At 32.4% G+C, this 16,021-nt stretch overlaps 1 protein-coding gene and 1 long non-coding RNA gene across 2 annotated transcripts; one reads left to right on the top strand and one right to left on the bottom strand.

Annotated features, from left to right (window-relative positions):
* Positions 1 to 1,241: 1,241 nt before the first annotated feature.
* Positions 1,242 to 3,799, bottom strand: LOC111639023. The gene is made up of 3 exons (XM_023384801.1): positions 3,449 to 3,799; positions 2,470 to 2,676; positions 1,242 to 2,276 (listed from the first exon to the last, which is right to left on the bottom strand). The coding sequence occupies exons 1-3, from the start codon at positions 3,649 to 3,651 to the stop codon at positions 2,030 to 2,032; spliced, it is 657 nt and encodes a 218-aa protein (XP_023240569.1). The 5' UTR covers positions 3,652 to 3,799; the 3' UTR covers positions 1,242 to 2,029.
* Positions 3,800 to 7,467: 3,668 nt separating this feature from the next.
* LOC111639027 lies at positions 7,468 to 10,942 on the top strand. The gene is made up of 5 exons (XR_002758995.1): positions 7,468 to 7,480; positions 9,230 to 9,927; positions 10,018 to 10,263; positions 10,334 to 10,540; positions 10,609 to 10,942. It is a non-coding gene; the product is annotated as an uncharacterized LOC111639027 (long non-coding RNA).
* The last annotated feature ends 5,079 nt before the right edge of the window (positions 10,943 to 16,021 follow it).

Here is a 16,021-nt window from a genome sequence, read left to right as displayed (position 1 = left end):
TTGAATATATTTTACGTAGTAATAAAAATATAACTTGACATACGTATTTATAAATAATTTATATTCAAGGGCGGCGTAAGGCATGGACGACATGGGCCACCGCCTATTCCTCGCGGTCCGAAGGGCCTTGCGCCTCGAAGTTTTATGCATTACTTAAAAGCCGTGAACGCAACGAAAAAATTTTAGTCGTCATAAACGATAAATAATTTGTCAAATTTTTATTCATAAAAATGCAGTTTCGATGCTTTTTATTTTATAAAATCCGTCTTCTTGCGCCACCAGAGGGCCTTTTAAAGTCTAAAGATATCCAGAGTTTCGTGGTTCATTTTCTGCGTGCGTTTTTAATTAATTAATAAAGGATATTTACAAATTAAACACGTCACCTAAGAGTACTTCACGCGTAAATTCGTGTTAATTTTCCTGCAAACATTCATTTTGTTTTCCTTTTCACCCCGTGATCACAAACGGTTTTTTTCACAATGTTCGTTGCGGGCTCGAGTACTCCAACAACAAGGCGAGCGGGTAGTGAAAAACGAGGCTAGATATATTGGGCTTTGTCCCTCACCAAACATTCAAAAAAAAATTTCTAGGGATATTTTTCATCCAGATTAGCTCTCGTGTTTCCTATCCATAATTTTACTCTTTTTTCCAAGTGTACATAAAGAGCGCGAGATTCGTTTCCATAATCTGAGAGCAGCGTAATGCCACCTTAACCACTCGAACTCGGCCCTACAAATTGACTTATTTCACTTACAAAACCAAAATTACATTACAACTACTATGGAATTGTTATGGGAACAATAACAAGAGCTAAACATTTCTGAGATGACCATTTTGTCGTCTTATAAATGTTATCGCTACAATGAAGATAATTAAATACTATTTTACATATTAATTTTAATTACGTAATTATTACGTTTGCATAACTTATTGAATGACATTATTGAATATAGGCAGTATATTAAATGGTTTTCAGAAATTAATTTTAATAAATAAAAATGGATATTTTTAAAATGTTTTAAGTTGTTCATTACAAGTGTCATATAGCTGCAATGTTGTAATTTATTGTATTAAAGTAATAATTTTATAATAATAAAAAAAATAACTATTTTATATTTATTTCATATAATATGTCATTTGTAGAACGAGTGTATGAAATAAACACCTAACACCTATTTGATGTTATCTGTAAAAATGCAATAAGAAAATGAAAAACAGAAGTTTCTAAAATTTATTGTCATTCAATAATTTCACTAAAATTGTTTCGTCTACAACACTCACCTCACGTGTACTAATTATTTACATTGTGTAATTATTTAAACACTCAAAATTAATTTTCGTATTCTGTAAAAATCACAGACGTCACAGTTCAATTACGTACTTTCTCGAGCGGAAACGAAAACATAAAGTAACCGATATTAAAGTTTCACGAAGTTTAGAAAATAGGAGAAATTTTACAACTGAATATTATTTTTTGCCCTATAAGTCCCATAGTTTTATTTCGGAGTGCGTATATCGGAGTATGTTCGGAAGATCGTTTTAAAATCTCAATGAAGGTTGATTTTATTTCTTCCTTCGCAACCTTCACTAAAAATATGTTAAAGCTGCGCTCCCGCAAATATTTCATTTTTCGAAAATCTATAATTCCGTCCATACCACAGGTCTCTTTCTCAAAGACGAAATCTTGCGAATATGCCGATTTCACGCCGACTAAAACCTTTATTCCTTCAGGATTTCGATGGTTAATTGGCAGAACAATCGCATTTACCACACAACTTTTGGTAACCCATAAATCAGCCATAAACCGACTAATTAATTTCATTCTTGTATTTCGTTTCAACTCTTCATAAGTCATGAAATTTACGGCAGTTAACGAAGAATATTCAGAAGTTCTTCTCGGTTTAGCGTAAGCATATATTATTGGTGAAAGAGTGGCGACATTTTTTTGACATTGATATTTTCTTATGAATTTTACTTTTTTTGTCGAAATGCAATCTTTGTTAATCAAGTTCAAAAGCTGTTCTTTTAACTATGGTTCCAACATGGAGAATCTAATCAACGGCAGGAACGGTCTTATTATTTCTCCCTTCGAAATGTCGTCGTTTGTTTTTCTCAGTTTACAAAATTTCTCCTCTACCCACTCGAAAAGCGCACGCAACAAATCAGATTCTTCTATTGTGAAAAAGACGGAGCATTTCAATAACTTGTAAATGGTACTTTCTTCAGACTGTTTAAAATCGTCTGTGTGGAAATAGTTCTTTTCGAGCCAATGGAAACTTTCCNGAAATGTCGTCGTTTGTTTTTCTCAGTTTACAAAATTGCTGCTCGACCCACTCGAGAAGAGCACGCAACAAGTCAGATTCTTGTATTGTGAGAAAGATGGAGCACTTCAATAACTTGTAAATGGTACTTTCTTCACACCGTTTGAAATCGTCTGTGTGGAAATAGTTCTTTTCGAGCCAATGGAAACTTTGCCAACAATGAAACTGCAATTGTTTTTCGTCGTGCCTGCAGGCAAAATCGTGGATGCGACAAACTCTTGTGTAGATAATCGACTTTGTGAGATAATGGAAACACATTTTTTCCAGTTGCCTAATAAAGTAACGTTTGCCTATGAGGTACAGTTCGAATCCGTTATCCGCAGAAGTAAAAATAACATCTTTTTTCTCCAAAAACCTGAAACGAAACACTTACACAGTTAAACATTATAAATAATTTGCATATTTTTCATTATTTTAATTTATTCGCGTAAAATACAAATCACGGATAATCGGAGACACGTAAATTACCTTTCGGAAAAATTGTCTTATGTTTTGTCAGAAAATAACTTAAAAAATAGAATTTCAGATCCGACCGCAGCGGTTAAAATACCTTATGAATAGAAATTATTTTCACGAAAATATATTTCGACGAAGTTATGTGAAATTTTAGATTTAAAGTGAAGACCGCGACATTCTTTGATTATATGAAAACATTATGAAGAAATATTAATGGCGGAGGGAAATGAAGAAGGAAAACAATTAAGTGTAATGTTTAAAATAGATCCAAAATTTCGGAAAGACCTTCAGTAAATTTGTATAAATCTTTCGAAATATCCTCGTAGTTGGTCATGCGTGAGTATGCGAGTTGGACTTCACACCGACCAAACCTTTATTAATCACGATTGCTAATTGGCAGCAAAATCGCATTCACGACATCGTTGGTCATCCAATATACTAAGTAATGATTTATTAACTGTTTCGTTATTTAAATAATAAATAAATTTTACGAATAATTGCATTATTTCGATTCAACAGATTTTTTTCTTCCACTGCAAACTATTTTAAATAATTACACCGATTTAAAAAAAAAAAATAGTCTTTTCGTTTATATGGATTTTTCGTATTGTTGCGTGGTAGATTTATACACTAAACACTAAGAAACGTCTATATAATAGATTGGTACAAACCTTGCAAATTCATTCAGCATTTCCAATGTCAGAGGTAATGTCAGAATAAACTTCATTTCATTCGGACACACAATTATGAAGTTTTTCAGCAATCCTCCATTTTGTATCAAAGATGTTCGTGATACGACGACACATTCTCCATTCTCATTGAATATAGTCACTTCGTGAAAGTTAAATCGTTGTTTTTTCACGTTTGACATCATCTTTCGCCTCTTGCAGTAATACGTGTATTAGTAGAAACTCGTACGAATAATAAAGAATATTCTTTGAATCTCTCAAATTTTAGTCAACGATTTTCTTTTTCGATACTTGACACTCAAAACGAACACCATTTTCAACTTACGTTGACCGGAATAGAAACGGTTACGTCAATCATGTGTTAGTTTTTATGCAAATGAGTGCGCTAAATAGATGATACTGAACACTTTTCGAAAATATTAATATATATAAATATTTATTGTGCTCAATTTTGCTAATTAATTAATTGCTTATTTGATCATGTGAATTTTATAACATATTTTAATAAATCAGAAAATTTGAATTAAAGAAAACAAATTTGTATTCAAAACAAACTTTCATTTGAATTTATAATTTTTGCAAAAAAATTCAATTACTTGTATTTGCAGTGAGAGAAAATCAAGTAATTAAAACCCAGAATATAAAGTAAAATTTTTTCAAGTATTCACTGAAATTCATTGAGTAGCATATAAACAATTAGAGAAATCAATAAAAATATACGTGTGTATATCATAGTAAATATAAAAATGTCGGGCCCTGTCTCTCACCACCGGTTACCCCATTGCGGGCCTGGCCGAACCTATAGCGAGCCTGCTATAAGAGGTCATCTTAGTGCCCACAGGGCGGAAAGAGTAAAATATATATAGCAATAGATGAAGGGCTGGAAACGCTATTTCTTAAAATTTATCTTTAATTTTAACTCATTTCTTGTTTGCGTATGTTAAACAGGAAACAGAACTACGTGGGCCATCTTTTTACTCAGGGTCAAAGGTCTTAAATACAAAAGTATGGTCCTTATTGGAAAATGATTCATATACAACAAAAACTCTTGCAACACCTTCTATAATTGAAGGTTTCTGAATTATGTAATGACGATAAGAAATGTGTTAAAGTGGAACGGACATAAGTTTACTGAAAAGGTTAGTGATGTCGAGAATAATGACTTTTATCACGTGTCTGATTAACCGTATTTAACGGAAACCAAGATTATTATTGATTAATAGTTTATTAATAGGTTTTTTCCCTGTTTAATCAATAAAATTCCGTGGATTTCTGTTTAATAAACTGTGATTGGTAGACTCTTCTTAGTCGGAAAAAAGACGAATCACGCGTTACGACATACGACTGCTCAGCTCTGCCAGGTGGTGCTTACAATGGTCAGTTCAAAAATTAAAAGTACAAAATCTTTGCTTAAATTAAGTCGTAAGAAAAGATGCAGAGATGTCACCTGAATGAGCACCAAAGGAAGTTTACCGGGCATATTTTTGACCTGTTATTTACGGCAGGTTCTATTTAATTCGTCTCTAAAAAATTCTGTCTGTTTTAGAAATGGCTAATGGATTAGTCACTTATAAAATAAAGAAAATGCGTAACTGTATAATTATGTATCTTTACGAACAATTGTAAGTAGAAAGAGTGGTCACGTGTTCTATACAACTTTCAATCCATGATAATTGTATCAACTAGAGATTGATTTAAATAGTTGAAGTTTTCTACTCATCTAGAGTTTACTTTCAGGCCTATTTTTTTGAATTTGGTTAATGAGGTGTATGCCAACAAGTAACTTTATTCGTTTTTAATTATAATACTGTATATTTATTTAGCAGCCGTTACTATTTTTTTTTATCTTTCATGGGTACACTATCTTCAAGTTTAGAAAAACTGTCATAGAGTTTAAAAAAAATAAGTTGTTACGGGAGATAATAAAAGTCGTGTGTAGCTCCAGTATGGTCAGATTTAATGACGATTTTACTCGTTATTAGCGTTTACAATTTTTTGTTTTTATAAAACTTACCCCTTTCATGAAAACTAAGCCTAGGCCTAGACAAATGCAAAACACTTAACATAGAAAAAGGAGTCCTGAAGAAAAGAAGATTTGCACTTGGAAATGGAGATGCTATTGAATCCATGGAAGAGGGCGAGTTCTACAAGTATTTAGGATTCCAACAGGCCAAACTAACAGGAAATACACAAATAAAGCGATAATTATTTAAAGAATACCAATATAGGTTAAATGCTATCCTCAGAACACAGTTAAAGCAATAAACACATAAGTCATCCCAGTACTCATATACTCTTTTGAAGTTATACATTGGACTCACACAGATCTCGAGCAACTCCAAAGGAAAACAAAAACAACACTTACTAAGCATAAACAACATCATCCTAAATCCGCCACAAAAAGATTAACCCTTCCACGTGTGGCCTGATTGACATAGTTAACCTTCACTACAAACAACAGTCAATGCGAGACTTTTTCTACAAGAAACAAGAAACATCACAGTTACGTAAAGCAGTAACTCTAGCAGACTCAAATAACACACCATTAAACTTACATGACACAACATATGGACATGACACAACATATAAAAAGCATAGACACCATCAAGCAATCGTGGACTCAAAAGGCACTCCATGGCAGACATCCTTATGACCTGGCCCAGGATTTTGATGACAAAACTGTGTCAAACAGCTGGCTAGATCGGGGATGCCTTTTTGGAGAGACGGAAAAATTCATGACTGCCATACAGGATCGAGTCATAAATACTAAAAACTACAAAAAACACATACTCAAAGATACAACACTCACAAATGACACGTGCAGAAAATGTCATATCATGCCAGAAACTATACAACACATCACTTCTGGTTGCAAGCTCTTGGCACAGACAGATTACTTACATAGACACAATCAAGTAGCAAATATAATACACCAAGAGCTTGCAAAGAAACACAAATTGGTAGACATCCACGAACTATATTACAAGTATATTCCAGAAACGGTATTGGAAAACAACACGCACAAAATGTACTACGACAGAGCCGTAATCACAGATAAAACAATTTACCACAACAGACTAGACATCACACTCATTGAAAAACGCAATAAAATCACATACATTATAGATGTAGCCATTCCGTACACTCACAATGTACAAAACACATGCACTAAAAAAATTAGCAAGTACACAGAACTCGCCCAGGAAATAAGGCATCTGTGGAGAATCGATAGGGTTCTTATTGTATCTGTCGTTCTCTCCTGTACAGGTATGATACCACACACACTACACAAAAACCTGAGAACATTACAAGTGAATAGAAAGACATACATCACACTACCTAAGACCACTATATTGAATACTTGTCATATTGTTAAAAAATTCCTGAATACAGACACGTGTACTGACACAGTTTTTTTAATTTTAGTTTTGTTTTGGTTACTATGCCTTAACTGTGGTCCGGCATAGTACGCAGCCACCGGTGTGAACCGAGTATAACTCACTAAACCCAACATAATAATAATTAGCGCAGAGCCCAGACGGTTAGGAGTTGAAAGTTGAAATTTGATACATAGTTAGGGTACGTCTTGAGAACGCACACTAAGAAGGGAGTTTTTAAAATTCACCCTGGGGGAGAGTAACAGAATTAAGGCTTCGACAATAAAAGTGTTAAGAATAAAGTGTTAAGTGAAAGCGATGGACAAGATTTACAGACGCAGATGCAGTTTTTTCGTTTTGCGTCAAATCGAACATTTTTTAACCCATCTAAAAATTCTCTGATTAGTCTGGAAATAGGGGGACCCAATTCTTGCATTCTGTGAAAAAGGGTAAGATTGACTATAACTTAATAATCTTAATCTTCGCTATCGTTACTTTTGCCCGAGCAACGCCGGGCCTATTTGCTAGTTTTCGAATAAATATCAAAGCTTTCTACAGTAACAATAATTGTTAACAATGTAAAAGTATTGTTTCATGTAACAAAGCATTCGCAATTATTGAAGAAACGAAGTAAAAAGTAAAACAATTTAAAAATTTTATTACAGTAGAACCTCGAAAACTCGGCCTAATGTGGACCGAAGGGTGGCCGAGTTTGTGAAAATTCCGGGTTATCGGGAATGGGGTTAAAAAAGGATAAGTATGCGTGTTTCCTCAGAAAATACTGTATTGTACTTGTATGTATTGTTTGCTTGAGAATACAACAGAGAATAAACTGCCCAAATACCCTTAAACAAAGGAAAAGTACGTACTTTATGAAGGCATAGAGCCTTTACTACATGAAAATGAAAATTAATGAATACACTGTGTACAGTAATTTACCTGATAAGACAGACCTCAGAAAAATACTTTATGAGAGCTTTTATACTTTTATAAAGCTGTCTATAATGAAAATTAATTAACTATGGATTTTTTTGCCCTGCCAGGGTGTGGCCGAGTTATCCGGAGTGCCGGGTTATCGAGAGCCGAGTTTTCGAGGTTCTACTGTATTTTGTTATATATTGATTCAGTATTTCAATAGATGTTTTTATTTTAAACTTTTAATATAATGAATAAATCGAAGGCATAATTAATGTAAATTTACTTTCTCATTTGGCTCATACCGCCCTTTAAGTTGTAAGAGGGCCTTTTTAACCATGCCTATCGTGAGTTCCACTGGATGTTTAAAATGGGGCTTGAATTATCAGAAACAAACCAGCTCCCTGCAAATATTCTTGAAGTGTTCGCCCCATTTCGATTCAGGATTTTTCAAAGCCGCAGGCAGCTTACTGACAGGCTTTAACTACCTATCAGTCTGGTATACGTCTTGTAATATTTTATAAAATAATTATTTTTAAAGTTGCGCAGTGCTAATATATAAATTTGTTCAATTTTGTGATTTGTTCAATGATTACAAGTTTCGCATGAAAGTACCAAATAACATTACAGAGAAATTCACTTATTCCACTGGTTTATTATTTATCTGCCTACAAAACGAAAGAAATCACGTTCAGAATGAATATATAGGCACGACAGTGTTACGTTATACACTCCTTTTCCTTGTAAGCGACAAGGAACCACATGATGTCACTCGGCATGGAATAGCCACAAGCAATGCGAGCACGCGTTAGGTGGGCCTTTAACTGATAAGTTATCAGTGATAACTTATCAGTTTAAGGCTTGCTTTATCTTCAGTTTTTTATGTGAACTTGTAATTATGCTTTGTGTCAATGTCAGACATTCACGAGGACAAAAATTAATTTTTACTTAATTACGGGTCGTCGATGTCCATTTATTTAGAACATATGAAATAGATGAAAAAAAAAGACCTAAAAATTTTATTATCTGTTACTGAAAATAACATGTAATTGTTCATTCTTTGTAAAATTAGAATTTCGTAAGTTGTTTTCGGCTCGAAAAAAAATTTACGGCTTCCCCCTCTTAACGAACTTGTTTAATCACTTTTTACAATGGACGTTGATTGATTAATATTATGTTAGCGTAATGATTTTTTACTTTCAAGCTTTCGGCTTGTATAACAAAATAATGGAAAATTTCAAGAAATCGCAGTTTGGGACTTGCATTATCAGTTATAACAGTACAGTATACAATCACCTATACACATAGAGATTCAGAATACGATAGGTTACAGAAAAGTCAATTATTGTTCGTGGAGAATTACAAAACAATTCCATACAAATCCTGGATTATTTATATTTTCTATAATGAAAACAGTACAGACATCTTTGTTTGTTTGTTTGTTTTTCTTAATTGTTTTTTTTAATTCTAGTCGGGGAGTTATAGAAGAAGTATCGAAAATACATTTATTTAACAAAAGGACCGTCGATACTTCGTCAAAAACTATACACATATACAAAAATCTTTACATTAACAAAAGGTCACTTTGATATTAGTATTAATATCTATTGATAATCAAATAATATCTATGATCTATCATACAAATTGTCTCCTTTAAAATATGCAGGGATATCTTTATTCTATTAACAGGATTGTATTTCGGGCTACACCCCTCAGTCTACTGAAGGGCATAGTTCGAAATATTTCCCTGTTCATAGAATAGAAATGTCCTTTTTTTAAAGAAATGCAGCGTTTCCTGGTAGGATAGTTCCTAGAAAATACAATTTCATTATCGCAGAACCATCAAAACCCAAGATAAGCAAATATAAAAACTGTAATATCTATTTTTAAAATATCAGTCATGCATTTATTTATACACCATTGTCGGAAATACTACATCTAACGTACAAAACAGAGATGTTTGAACGTAATAAATAGATATCTTTATTATTTTATGATTTCTTCGAGTGAGATACGAATCCAAAAGGAAGAAAACAGGGAAATTATTATATCAGAATCTCAGTTAAATAAAGTCCTGAACAGGCAATTTTAACTTCTCATTACATATTGTGAAAATTCGAAAGTACTGTTTATGCCTTATCCAATCGAAAGCATCAGACAATTCGTTACGTAAGTTTTTCACGATGCTTACCTTTCATTTAATTTTAATACATGGTCATAAATTTTAATTTATAACTTTAAAATATAATTTTTAAACAGTTATGTAAAGACGGACGATAAGTTGCGGTAAATGACATTCGAAGGATTCGTCCGATGTCGGACTTTATCGTTTTTATCGTCCAACAACCGGACGAATCATTTCGAATGTACAGTACATGGAAAATTCAAAAAGACAGTAATGAATGGTTTGGGGTATGAGCCTCATCGTAACCTTCACTCGTCATTATATGTAATTTTGTTTCTTTATCTTTCGGTGTTGTTAGAGACGTTGTTGGAATTTTTAATGTAAGTATTAGTGTGTATTTTTGATTGCTAATGTAGTGTATACGGGTAATACTAATACATTTGTTTACAGGAAATCGTACTTCAAAGATTGCACAAATTTAAACTGTGACCATCTACATAGCATAACTAGAGGATAATTACAGAACGATTCCGTAGCCGTAGTTCTGTTTTTTACCACGAGATGTCGCTACTTCGTGGGTCAAATAGCTCGACAAGCGTAATTCTAATTTACTATATGTTGTGACGCCACTGAACCACGTGTCAGAACGCAATCCCTGTAAGTAGACTACAGTCAGAATTAACGTACTCTAAAATTCTAAATAACTTTAGAACTTATTCAATCAGCAGACTGTGAGCAATTTTAAGATGAAATTTAATAAATGAATTATTTATAGATGAGATTTTTATGAGAAACGAATCCAGAGTTATGAAAGATGACTTCTCAGCTCTGCCAGGTGAGATAAGTGTGCTCCAAGGGAGATTACCGGGCATATTTTATCTCTTATTTTTGGCTGATTCTATTCTACTAAGTTAACAAAAGTGTCAGTACAAATCATGTGTCCTATAGAACTTTCAATCAATAATAATTGTATCGAATAAAAATTGATTCAAATATTTTAAATTTTCTGCTCATTTAGAGTTTACTATTAGACTTAATTTGCTGAATTTGGTTAATAAAATGTATGCGAACAACTGACTTTATTCGTTTTTAAATATAATACATGTACTGCATATTCATTTAGCAGCCGTTACAGGGTATTTTTTGTATTTTTTTATGGATACACTAAAATTCGTAACGAAAGATAATAGCAGTCGGGTGTATCTCCGGTAAGGTCGAAGTTAATTAATTTTAAACGATTTTATTCGTTATTAGCGTTAACAGTTTTTTTTATATAAAACTCATCCGTACCCTCAAAACTAAGCTTGTTATCGTTTCATCATATTTGAAAATATAAAAAGTTTTTAAAAATAAAATATGACAACAGATAGCGCCACAAAAATTTTAAATGTTTCCGAGAAAGTTGAACAACTCGTTTGTGGTTTATTCCAATAAAGTTTTCAAAACTTATACTTTAATAAATAAATTCGAAATCTCTTTTATTTATTTATTAAATTTCTTTTATTATTTATTATATATTTTTGGATAAATGTCAAAACTTTCTACAGTAACAAAAATTGTTAACAATGTAAAAATATTGTTTCGTGTAACAAAACATTTGCCATTATTCAAGACAAGACTATTGTTAATTTCGAAGAATTCCAACAAAGTAAAAAGTAAAACGTTTTAAAAATTTTATTAATTTGTTACGTATTGATTCATTATTTCAATAGATTTTTTTTTAAATTCTTAATATAATGAATAAATCGAAGACATAATTAACGTAAATTTACTTTCTCATTTGGCTCCTACCAAACTTTCGGTTGTAAGAGGGTCTTTTTAACAATGCCTATCGTGGGTTCGGCAGGATGGTGAGGACGGGGCCCGAATTATCCCAGACAGACCAACTACCTGAGGATATTCTTGGAGTTTCGCACGATTTCGATTCAGGGATTTTCAAAGCCGTAGACAGCTCAATAACAGGCTTTAACTACTCATCAGTCAGATATAGACCTACTTCTTGTAATATTTTATAAAATAATTACTTTAAAGTTGCACTGTGCTAATGTGACCGTAGGGTGGGTGTTTCTTTGACACCACGTCAGGAGACCTAAATCTGACACCACCGAGTCTCTGGGGGACTCGGAAATCGCGACGTTACGTCACGCGAGCGGTAGCGTGTGAGCGCTTAGATTCGGAGTAGAGGTGAGGAGAGAGACGAGGAAGTAATTTACTCGGATTCCATGATTCTCTAACAAATAACAATTTTAATAAAAACTAAAGAAAATACAGATATATTCTATCCCTAATTATACTATTCCGTTCGAGAGAGAGAGTTTACACGCGAATCGCGGGTTGATAAATACCTTGCTTCTGGGTCGAAGGATCTGGGGTCACGCCAATGATAATACGCCGATGGAAAGTTCAATCTACTGGTTCTGGATCTTGTCCGTTCACTGGGGTGGAGGCACGGAGGTGTGGAGATGTTATCCTTAAACAGGAACGATCTTTTCCTCTCGGTGTTAATCCTGGGTCACGGTTTTAATCCTGGGCCACGATTTTAATCCTGGGCCACGATTTTAATTCGGGAGTACGACTTTTGTTGAGCGGACTTTGTGAAGACGACTTTTGTAGAGGGACTTCGGATGACGACTGACCTCGGGGTCTTTTTTCCTTTTTCCCTTCTTATTCCTCTTGGGTTTTTTCCATGAGGTCAGGTGGTTGCCGTTAAGGGTCTCGCGTCCAATATGGATTCTCCATCAAAAGTTCCTGGTGACACATACCTGACTAACTTGATCCGACTCAACAAGGAACAAACTCCGTGGGAAATAATTTTTATGGCTTTTAGCCTAACTCGATAAAACGCTCGAATTTAACCGATTAAATTTTCCAATAATTAAAATTTAAAATAACACTTTATTGTGGGTCTGTTCGTCCCTCACACTAATATATAAATTTTTTAACTTTTGCATGAATGTAAGTTAAGTTAAAGTTGAAAAAACACGTTTAATAGTGCCTATAGATGCAAATAAGATTACTGTCGACAGTAATTATAACTCACCTTGTACGTCTCAACTTTCTGATAACGTACTTTTAATTGCATACAGTCTTATTCGCAAACACTTCTTTAATTGGCTGCCTTCGTAAAAGAAAATATATTTTAATTAATTATCTATTCTGAATTTTCTAATGGTAGTTGTTCTATATGTTGATTAAGTAACGTCTTTTCAATCCGAAAAAAAAACTCCCAGTAGACTACCTCACAGCCAATTCAGGTTATAAAAAACTCCTTTTATTGTTTTTTTACACATGCATTTCGAACTAGGTTAACTTTCTAGCTCCTCTCAGTGCTTAAGAGTCTCCATATTTTTTCTGATTGAAGAGACGTTACTTAATTAACTTTAATTAATTACTCAGATTTGTGGATATTGAATATGTTTTTATTCTATAGAGATTTGATTATTTCTAGTGTGGATCGAATTTCCATTTATAACTTTATCGTTGTAATAAATTAATTGCAGTTATTTAATTATTCAATTATGATTGAATATACCACTTGTTATTTTTATTGAATATCTTTAACTTTTAAATTGACGATTTTTAAAAATTGTATAAACTTTATATTTCACAAATACAAAAATTACCCCGAAAAAAAATATATGAAGTCAACACTGATGATTAAATGATTAAACCAAATTCAAATTTTCTGAGTCTCTAGAAGCTATAACGCGCTACTGAGAGACATTACATTTTGTATTACATGTCTGGTTTTTTAATAACACCTTCTCATAGATATTTTCGTTAAAGATTCTACCAAATGCGCAATTATAAGAATTAATATTCAAGTAAAATTATAATTAATTTCTTTCATACAAAACCATTTTAAAATAATGTTCGCTATTATTATACATTCACAAAGGAAAAAAAATCTGACGAATAATACAGAGAATTAGTTAATAATATTAAAAATGATAAAAGCATGCAATATGATATCATCTACCTCTATATTTTCATATGGGAAAAGGCAATAGATTTTACAAGTAAATTCTGAAGTCTTGAAGCCACTCGAAAGCTCGATTGGATAAGTGAAGATAATTGAAAAAACTAGGAAACGTATATTAAATAATTTGACTTCTAATTACACAAATATTTCACTTATAATTGAAATTACTAGGTAAACAATTAATTATAAACATATAGTTCAAAAATACGTTCAGTATAAAGAGAAAATTAGAATAGCCTATAAATCCACATGATTGAACTTTTACTTTCATAATATTCGGGTAAGAGCTTTATTTTCAGGTGACGGTGTTACTATCGGGACGTGGTGGGATGGCGAACTGCCTCGCCTTCTCTTCAAAATGCCACGTGAGAAAAATGGAACGACACGATACAAGGTCGGTGGCGATTGTAACATGTATAAGACGAACAGTTGGGTATAACTGTGACTTATCAGAAATCAGTACCGTGTTGGAAATATCAAGTTAAACTCTTATTGGCTACTGCAGTTGTGTGACTGATTCTTGATCGTCATCGTTACAAATGCAGTGGACTATAATCGTTTTTCCAAGAACCACGTTTGTTCACGTGGCTCCGGAGTGAATTATGATTGGTTTTTTCAGTAAATTAACTTCCCCATCGCGTTCTATACTTTTAATCTACAAAATGGCACGTTCAGTTTATAAACGCATATTAGTTTACTTTGATCGTTCTTTCCTGAAACCGTCGATTGAAATAGTTTACATATGATTGACCCACAGATAACCGACGACACTGCAACTGTAGCCTAAATATCTACTAATTTTATAATTAGTTGATTTTTTAAAACAAGTAAAATGTATTGACGTAAAAAAGTAGACATACATCCTTTCGTTATTTTTCTGTTATTTGAATGCAGTTGTTGATGTTAACCACTTCGATACATTCACGCAATGGTAATCATTTATTTAACATAATGCTGAGATTTAACAGCTTCCACTTGTTTTAATATAAAATCTCAACTTTTATCGGTTCTGTAGTTTCTAATAATTAATGTTATATAAAGCGTAATCGATTTTTGAAACAGTTCCTAATATATTTTCATAAACATTCTAATTTGAAATATATATTCTTCAGTAGTATACAGTGGGTGATCGGTTAACGAACATAATCTGTTCCAAGACTTTGTTAGCTATCTGAATTGTTCGTTAACAGATTATGGATTTACCATAGGTTTCTATGGGAATTTGATTAATTCGTTCTGGAGATCCCCCAAAAAATGAAAATATATATACTTTCTTACTACGTTTATTTACATGTAATAATAAAAATACATATATACACAGGACAGGACATAATATATCGAATACATAATCCTACAGATAACATAACTATACATGTCGTACAGATAATGATTAATGTTAAAAAATAAATTTATTAAATACGATAACATTCTATTATGAATTTCGCAATATTAGACCTATTTATAATTTTGCTGCCGTTCTATCTTAACAGGTAACACAAACAATTTGTAATTCATTAATTACTCGTAAGGCTCTTCGTAAGTAACGTCTAGTATTATGAAAACAAGTAGATAAAATTTCTGACTTTTCGAATCTATTTTCTTACATTTTGTTTGCAATTTTGGTTTTCGTAATTCTTCCTATTTTGCTTCTAAGTATATTTTCTAAATAAATCAGTACCCTACATCGACCTGGTTATTATGATTAGAAATTGTATATGAATTTAAATATAAATTAAATATATTTATATATTATACTTACGTAGTATGTATTTTATAATTATATATTTTAAATTAATATACAAATATGTTATTATGAATTATTTACGTTTTAAAAGTAATCTTATATTCGTTGCTATATTTAATTTTAAATGACAAATTTGTACCGAAAATTTCAATAAGAACAATTAATTACAACGACAAACATTGATTTTTTCTTTTGTTTTGTTTGGCAAATAATTTCAGGTTTTTGAATAAATCGAATAGCAACGAATATCCAGTTGTATTCTCTGATTGCTCTTTTATCAAGCAATCAGGGTTAGTTTCTGGAAACCAAAAAACTACCACAAAATGGGTGTCGCCTTGACGTGGCTTTGTGGCTTAATGAGTGAAAATCTTATCGAAGTTTTGCAGATAATATTTTCTACAGACTAAGAACA

This window comes from Centruroides sculpturatus, unplaced genomic scaffold (assembly GCF_000671375.1).
Source record: "Centruroides sculpturatus isolate CEXI.00-Female unplaced genomic scaffold, Cexi_2.0 scaffold1200, whole genome shotgun sequence".
Lineage (NCBI taxonomy): Eukaryota > Metazoa > Arthropoda > Arachnida > Scorpiones > Buthidae > Centruroides > Centruroides sculpturatus.
The sequence above is the reverse complement of the archived record's forward strand: the minus strand, read 5'-3'. Positions and strand labels throughout refer to the sequence as shown.

Coding starts and splice junctions, on each gene's coding strand:
- LOC111639023 (XM_023384801.1), bottom strand. CDS start 3,651: ATGATGTCAAACGTGAAAAAACAACGATTTAACTTTCACGAAGTGACT. Junction 2,677..3,448: donor ATGCTGAATGAATTTGCAAG/GTTTGTACCAAT, acceptor GTTTCGTTTCAG/GTTTTTGGAGAAAAAAGATG.